We start from the raw sequence: 8841 nt of genomic DNA on the forward strand, positions 1-8841 counted from the left end.
GTCATCTGCTCCTGTGTGCTCTGGTCAGATATATCCTTCTCCCAAAGCTGCAGATTCAGTGCCATCCGTTGAAATAAATTCTTCTCGTGGGAGGGGCAGGCATCCACTTAGTATTTGGGGCTGGGACCAGCCCCCCAGACCTCTCCACTGATTCCCGGCTACTCTGCTATTAAGAGCAAGTTTCAGAGTCTCTCCTGATGTCCACATTGATCTTTTCTTTCTTTCCTGTCTTTTTAATGACCTTTTTCTTTCTTCATGAATGATGATCAAACATGCAATCAAGATACACTGATAGTTACTGGTGATTAGAATGCAAAAGTTGGAAACAAAGAGGAACAGTAGTTGGGAAATATGGACTTGGTGATAGAAATGAAGCTGGAGATCACATGATAGCATTTTGCAAAACCAATGACTTCTTCATAGTACATACCTCTTTTCAAACACAGAAAATACACATGGCCTCTCCAGATGGAATTCACAGAAATCAAATTGATTACTATTGTGGGAAGGCACAATGGAGCTCATTATCAGCAGCTCAAAGGAGACTAGGTGCCAACTGTGGAACAGACCACCAATTACTCATTTGTAAGTTCATGTTAAAGTTAAAGAAAATTAAAACAAATCCACAAGAACCAAACTATGACCTTGAGTCTATCCCACCTGAATTTCCAGAACATCCCAAGAGCAGATTTGACACATTGCACCTAATGACAGAAGACCTGATGAGCTGTGGGAGGACATGAAGACTAATTTCTGGCGGAAGTTGTTGGTAGAATTCAATTCGACCACAAGCACAGAGCTAGAATTTATATTACATCACATGGAAAACTATGGCTTGAAGGGCCATACCAACTACACCGCCGAAGGGCTCAAGCACAATTGTGAGGACCACGCAAGACCAGGCAGCGCTTTATTCCATCAGAGCTAATAATATGTTTGTATTTGTCATTTTGGTTTATTTTTTTCATTTCTCATCTTCCTTGGTGACTAGCAGTGTCTGGCAGGTCTGGTTCAATTAAAGTTCAGTGAGTTGAATCACACCCAACATTTTGCCATCTTTGGGTTACAATATTGGATAAGGTTGAACGAGATTTCTACTGGGTTGTAATTGTACTCTCTGGAATTCAGCCATCGATTGAACCAATACTTCGATTTTAACACATCCCCGTGCTAGGTCACGGTGTGAAGCCCTGGGGAGACAGCAGTGAGCCACCTGGCATTGTAAGTGTAATGAAGACATCAACGATGTGCCTTTCCTACCGAGGCTCGTGGGCTTCAGACATTTTAGTCCCGCCGATTATTTTCTTGGACTTTCCTGCTTTCTTGAATGACCTACTAAGTGAACTTCCTTTTCTTACGACATTGCGCTCTCCTAATCCTCTGGTCTCTGCCTGCCCCTTTTTTGAAATCCTCTCCCTTCCCCTCCCAGTCCCCAAGTATAATATTGCGCAATCCCTACAAACTAACTCTTCCCTTCTAGTCCAACTTCCTTTCCCCAACTTCAGGCTTTCTCTCACTTAGTTGCAGTGGGATGTCTCACCTTTACTTCTCAGCCCGTCTGTCTATTCCTGAAGGCATCATCTTTCCTCCCTGTCCCCCTGCCCTGTCCCATGCTGCCCCTTTCCCTGTATTCCTGGCCTGGTTGCCAATTCAAAGACTGAAAACTCAGGATAATCAAAGGATTGGTGAGTGGTACCCCACAGCTTGTTTCTCCTTGCAGGTCCCGCTCTGAGATTAAATCAAGTCAGATGAAATAGAGATGGACGTCACTGAGGTTACTGGATCAGCAAAGCCTCTGGTAACCAGGGCTTGGATGCAATTTCTCTTTTGCAGAAATCCCCATATAAGACTCCGACTCACCTTGCTCAGCAACAGGAGCCATGGAGCCACCTCAGTTCAACTCCCACAATCAGTTCCATAAGGCGGGACGTCTATTTTTATGATCCCAAGGTACCTAGCATTGAAGTATTATCCATTTCCCCTACACTTAGGACCCAGTGGTATCTTTTCTTGAGAGGTAGCCCATCCCTGACTGCTTTGGGACCTTTTGTCCCCACCATAATCCAAGATCCTACCAAATCCAATTCATCTGGCCTCGGGGAAGTCAGGAGCTTTACTTCCTCATCAGACTTGATTAAAAGCTGGGCTGAATATAACTATAAATGAGGTAAGATCTGTGAAACGCAAGTCAGGGACAGTCCCTTAGACCAGAAGAGAGACAACTCTGGACAGACACGTCCTTGTGTGACACAATGAGCACCAATCAGGGCTTCCCTCTGCTTTGGGGGGAAGAGTAGAGTCCAACAACTGGCTAGAGCAGGAGCAGAGGTGGCCAACCCTCTGAGAAATCCTGAGTGGAGTAGAGAAGACGTAGACCTGGTGAGTTACACCATGAGCTGCTCACCGGTTTGAACGCACCCAGTTGCTCCTTAGGAGAAAGAGGACGCGGTGGTGATTTAAAGTCTCAGTAACCCAAAGAGGCTGTTCTTCCCTGTCTTCTAGGGTCCCTGAGTCTGAATGGAGCCCATAGCAGTGGGTTGGATTTGGGTTATTCTAGTGCACCCACAGGTGCCTGGAAAGCTACCTCTGAGAAGTGAGCTCCTGAAACCCCTCAGGAGCACATCTCTACTTTGACACACCAGTCGACTCCATGGCGACTGGTTGGGTTTTTGGTTTGGCAGATACCAAAGGATGACCTGGATTTCCGCCTAACAGCCTTGTACAACCACCACACTGGGTCGTTCAAGAACAAGAGTGAGGTCCTGCTGCACCAGGAGACCACTCAGGAGACCCGCAGGTAAGTGCTGGAGGCCAGTGGTTTCCACCGAGAGCACCAAAGGTAAAGTGTTAGCCAGGGACAGGAAATGGCAATAAGTAGACAGGAGTTTGTGTGCAAACTTTCATGTTTTTTTAAACATCTGTATCTGTAATATAATATCTGTATTTTCATTGCTTACCATCAGCAAAAATCCTTCAGTCATGTGTAGTGGTATAAACAAATAAAACGTCCAGTTCTTTCGACAGAGGAAAAGAAGTCCCTTTGGCTCCTTTGCTTTTGAGGTGTCAAAACTACTACCTTTCCCTCCTCACCTGATGGATTTCTCTCCCGTTCTTCCTAACCATCTTCTAGAACGGCCAAGATCGCAGAAGAGTTCCTACGTTCTTCCCCACAGCCCCCTCCCATATCCATGGCGAACATCAGACAGTGGATCAACCCTAAGAAGGAGTCCATCTACAGCACCCAGAGTTCCATAGGTAAGCGCTTGTTAGCAGACTGGCTGGGCAGACGGTAGGGCAAATGCTCTTGTTAACTGGGCCCAGGAGCTTGGGGGTTGAGGCCACCAGCTGGGACTGAGGCGCCTGTAACAAGGTGACTACACTGGAGTCCCTAACACCAGAGGGTAGCATAGCTAGGGAATGGATCGGATGTTCCCGAGGCTCCTAACAAATCAGCTTTAGATCTAGGGGTCTAAAACTTCCAAGGGCAGACCAGGGGCGGAAACTAGGGAGTGGAAGGCCTACAGCCACCTCCTGTCAGTCTTCGGAAGCCTCCCCAGAACCCTCTCTGTGGTGCCCCCAAATGGCGGTGATTAAAGGGTCCCGAAAAAGGCCAAGGGTCTTCACTGCTTTCTCCTTTCTCCAGTGTCCCCTCACACTGCAGCCACCAACGGAGGCTACTCCCGGAAGAACGATGGGGGCTTCTTCTCAACCTAGCTTGGAGGCTTCTGGCGAATCCTAGTGGAACACCCTGCCTGCTGCCCCCTCCAGTAAACAGACTGGTACAAGATGAGGCCTACTGTTGTCTGTTAGCCTTGGACTGTGAGTTGCCACTTGAGTATCCTTTAAAATGTCAGGGAAATGTCCCAATTTCTAGAAACTAGTGTTGTTGAGCTGATTTGCAACTTGGAAAGCTATAGTGCTAAGAATCGGGATGGAGTAGCCCCATCTTTCCACCACTTTGTCCTTTTGCCTCGTACTGTGGTAGTTTGTGTGTTGCTAACCATTTGCATGGCGTTTTATATTTTGAAGTAAGACGGTGAACGTTCACAGAGCAGATCACAGTTGTTCATTCACCAGTTGATAACAGTCTGATTCATGTACCGCAGTCTCCTCAGTGTTGCTGGCATTTAAGGGCCTTGCACCTGAGTACCAGGAGGAAACTCATCTGAATTAGCAATGCCTACGCTGCCCAAACGTCTTTAGAAGTAGGAATTTGTTGAACTATGTCACTGGTATTTCAAATATAAGCAGAACCACCCAAAGGGGAAAAGGTTTCAGCAGAGCTTACAGACTAAGAACAGACAACAAGGACTGGGCTCCGCACTTGGGAGGAAAAAGCCGCTCTAAACCTTGGCAGGAGACATTTTATAAAATGGAGCACTGTTGCTGGGAAAGGCCGGCAGCTCTAACCCACCAGCTGCTCCAGGGGAGCAAACCCAGGGCTGCCGGCTTTCACCAAGGTTTACAGCCTTGCTGCCCCTATGACTCTCCTCAGTTCTTTCCTCCAGGGTGGCTGAGTCAGAGCAGATTGGGATTTGGGTTATCTCAGATGGCAGGAATTGTGATCTGAAACTGCATTTGCTTGCAACAAGGACTTAAATAAGAAGCCTCTCAATAGTCAAGTCTTTTAAGTCATATATTTCAAGTTTATAAAATGTTAAAATTACATCTCCTCGGAAAAGAGAACAGCCGTTTTCTTGAGAGAACTTTAAATGATTTGAGAGGGGCAGACTTTTGTCCTTGTTTCACCAGATATTCCAAACCAGTTGGCTGGTCTCATGTCAAGAGCTGCTGCAGTCCTCTCAGGATGTCAAATACAAGCAGAAGCAAACGCTTCAATCCCACCCGCGACCAGGACAGCCAGTGCATTTGACCACTGATCTTGTGCCCACCATGCCACTGGTTATTACCTCCCTTTCCCAGCTCAAAACCAAAATGATAGGACTGAGAAAAACCAAGGGAACAATAACCAAGTCATTATTTTGTACTAACAAAGATAACCACGCTCCACTGTAATCTTTTGAAAGCTGAAGGGCAGAGTAGAACTGCCCCTGGGGGTTTCCATGGCTGTCCATCTATAAGGGACAGCTAGTGTATATGAACCACTCATCTTGTGCCCGCTAAGCCACGAGGGCTTCTTCGGAAGGAACTTTAAAGGCAATGCATGAATGTCGTGTGTAAAACTAACTCCCAAAACCTGTGTGGTTAAAAAAATAGGCAGCGGGGGTGGTGGTAAGAAATGTTCTACGAATTCCTATTTCTAAATTAGTTTGGGCAGCATAGGCATTGCACTCAGGTGCAAGGCCCTTAAATGCCAGCAACACTGAGGAGACTGTGGTACATGAATCAGACTGTTATCGACTGGTGAATGAACAACTGTGATCTGCTCTGTGAACGTTCACCATCTTATTTCAAAATATAAAACGCCATGAAATAGTTACCAGCTGCCAAGCAGCAATATGAAGTTTCAGTTCCTGACTAGCTGGAGGTCGCAGATTGAGACACTTGTAAGTATCCGTGCAATCTAAGTCTCCAGACTGAAACAGGGAGGGGTCGATGAAGAACCGGGCCCAGCTCCCACAGGCCGTCGACACTCGGTCGTCGACCTCTCCCGTCCTCGGCTGGTGCCCGAGGCCTCAGGCCGTGCCGAGCGCGGCCCCAGCCGCCTGCACCCCGGCATCGTATCCTAGGGTCGGGCTCAGATCAGAATCGCCTCGATAATCAGCGACACAGGACAAGCCCGGCCTCGTCTATCTGATCAATTCATCACTTCTGAGCGCCGGGCCCGTCGGACCAGCTCCGGGACCTCGGGGACCACAGCGTTGCCGCCGCCCAACAGGCCTCGCTGCACAGCGCCGCGGAGGGCTTCGCAGGAGGGGATCATTTCATTTCGGGTTGGCCCGGCGGGGCTGGGGTCGGACCCGATCAAATAAGATCAAGGTGTAGGTGGGGAGAGGGGCGCAGGGGCGGGCTCATACACTCGTCTGGCACTCCCCACACGCGCCCACTCACACACAGACACACGCACACACGCGGGCCACACACGCCTTCCACGAGACACAAGACCCAAACCAGACCCCACGCCACTCTCCCGCTAAGGAGGGAGCGGAAATCCGCCCTTTCTTTTAAACCCCCCGCACCTCCCCCACCTCAGAGGATTCTGGGAGGAACCACCGAGGGCTGGCGGGTGACTCCTAGACGAGTGAGTGCTTTGCTGCCCCCTCGTGGACCGGAGGGGAACCCAGATTACAGGGACTCAAGGAACAAATTCCCATGATCTTGAATCGCTGTGGTTGTCTTTGGATTTTCTGTACAGTTACACATTTGTATTTATATACATAGTTTTCAAATCTTCATTTTGTTTTTATTTGTCTTAAATTTAAAAATATATATCTAGAGTCTGGTATGAGATTGTTCAGTCTCAGGTAGTTTATATGTGAATGGCTCCCTTTCCCTGGAAACTAACCTGCCCATACCAGGAAGAGCATCCGTTTTGGAGTTCCTGCTTGCGAGGGAGAACACAGACATCATTTTACCAAAGGGAAAGGTAAGGAATGGATTATTTAAAGCCAAGGTAGATGATCAGACTATCTGTGAAATGGGTAAAAGTAGGCAAACATGCCCCAAAATAGCATAAAAAATAATGATAAGCACATAGTGAATGCCTGTCACATCGCTGCTCCTTCCAGCTCCTTTTTCAAGTAGCATAGGAATGCCTTTAACCAAACCCACTGCTGTGCAATGATCCAAACTCATAGGCACCCTCTGGGACACGGTGGACTGCCCTATCGGGATTCCGTCTTTATGGAAGCAGACCTTACAGCCTCATCTTTGTCTTACAAAGTTCAAACTTCCGCCTTTGGGTTAGTAGTCAGTCCTTCACCATCGTCGCACCAGGCCAACTTGAAATAGGAGCAAACCAAACGCACTGCCATTGAGTTGGTTCTGATCCACTGCAACCCTATGGGACAGGGTAGAACAGTCCCCGTGGGTTTCTGAGGCTGCAAATGTTCACAAGACCAGGAAGCCTCACCTTTTACCCAAGGAACAGCTGATGGATTTGAACTGTTAACCTTGTGGGTAGTAGCCCAAAATGAACTCAACACCAGAACTCCTGTTCAGGAAGAGGGGAATGAATCAGAAGGAATAGGAATAGGGAAAATTAATCAGAAAAATTGTCCTATTTTTTAGATTAAAGGTATTTCTCATTTTATTGTATTGCACAGATTTGTTATTTAGCAAATTGAAGGTTTGTGGTGACCCTGAGCCAAACCTATTGGTGCAATCTTCCAATATTGTATACTCACTTCATGTGTCTGAGTTACATTTTAATAATACTCACAACATCTCATAATGCTATTGCACACTTTATAGACTACAAACAACAAACCCACTGCCTTTGAGTAGATTCCATCTAACATGACCTTACTCCATTGGGTCCTTACTCCAATACTGCACACAGTAACTTTCTCCAGCTGTGACTAGTGGGTTTGAACGGCTGACCTTTTCGTTAGCAGCCCAATGCTTAACCCAATGCACCAGAACTCCGTTAGTAGACGGCAGTAAGGTACACACACACACACACACACACACACACACACACACACACACACCTTTTATTTGCACTGGGAAATAAAAAAACATCTGACTCACTGCATTGTGATATTTACATAGTGGTATTTTGGAACTTAATCCTCAGTATCGTTGGTGTTCTTGTACTAGAAAATGATTTTTGAAAGTATAATGAGTACTTGTGCCAGTGCCACTACGTGTGCAGAATAGACAAGGGAAAAGGACCTGTTGATTGGGACAGACATCCCATTGGCCCAAGGCTCCTTTGACCCTGGTGGTGTCAAAGAGCCTGATGACATAGTGATCACTCATTGGGCTGCTAACCACAAGGTCAGCCTTTTGAAACCAGCTGCCCCTTGGGAGAAAAAGGCTTTCTACTCATATAAAGAGTTACAGTCTTGAAGATGCTGCCCCCAGTACATGAGTGTAAGTGCCTGGAGCTAGGAGCAGCACACAGGCTGTGCCTGAAAGCTTTGACCCAGGTGCCAAGCTAACACCGGAGGCGTGCAGAGCGCCCTGCTGCTGAACATCGTGGGACTGCTGCGGACCTATTCAGTTATGGAGACACAGATGCCCGGATCACTGCAACCACAGCCAGTAACATCTGGGCTGCCTATGACCACAATGGGAACCAAGCGTTTAACAAAAACAGTCTCAAATTCATCCTCATGGACTGCATGGAGGGCTGTGTGGCCATCACCCAAGGGGCCAACCTTCTGCTTCGTATGTATGCCAAGGAGACAGTGGATTTCTGAATGTTTCAGGCCAACACCCAGGCTTGGTACAGTACCTGGAGGAGCCCCTCACCCAAGTAGTGGCTTCATAATGGTATAGGTGGAAGCTGGAGTCAGAAGAGAAAGGACCATTTGAGGGGGCAGAGCCCATAGGGAAGACCTTCCTGGGCTGTGTTGGGAGGATGAGGGTTGATTTTCCCATAATAAACGTAAACTCCTATTATGAAAAATAAAAAAGAGTTACAGTCTCAGAAACCCGTTTTATCCTGTCCTACCGACTCACTATGAGAATTGGCTCAATGAGTTGCATCAACTTGGCAGTGAGGTTGGTTTTTTGGTTTGGATAACCTGAAAGCCTCAGTGGAATGAAGTTTATGGCTACCGATGGCAGATGATATTTGTGGTAATGGTATTGGGAGGTGTTAATAGTAATGAGAGGTAAAATACTTACTTAATAGACCTAAAAACTTATCATATATAACGTAATATATTCAAGGGGTCTTCCAGAAGTTATGGAAAATGTGTATTAAGGAAA

The 8841-nt window shown here is 47.1% G+C and overlaps 1 protein-coding gene and 1 non-coding gene across 2 annotated transcripts in view; one reads left to right on the forward strand and one right to left on the reverse strand.

Moving 5' to 3' along the window:
* CFAP276 (cilia and flagella associated protein 276) overlaps nt 1–3849 on the forward strand; it is an 11549-nt gene extending 7700 nt beyond the window's left edge. Inside the window, 4 exon segments of the mRNA XM_030886156.2 lie at nt 1834–1950; nt 2682–2817; nt 3148–3255; nt 3644–3849. Coding sequence (XP_030742016.1) covers nt 1834–1950; nt 2682–2817; nt 3148–3255; nt 3644–3714 — 432 coding nt within the window. The 3' untranslated portion in view covers nt 3715–3849.
* Nucleotides 3850–5698: 1849 nt separating this feature from the next.
* On the reverse strand, nt 5699–6103 carry LOC115870258. The gene has a single exon (XR_004046625.1). It is a non-coding gene; the product is annotated as a small Cajal body-specific RNA 2 (non-coding RNA).
* Between the last annotated feature and the right edge of the window lie 2738 nt (nt 6104–8841).

This window comes from Echinops telfairi, unplaced genomic scaffold (genome assembly GCF_000313985.2).
Source record: "Echinops telfairi isolate 266 unplaced genomic scaffold, ASM31398v2 ScPeMD7_443;HRSCAF=831, whole genome shotgun sequence".
Lineage (NCBI taxonomy): Eukaryota > Metazoa > Chordata > Mammalia > Afrosoricida > Tenrecidae > Echinops > Echinops telfairi.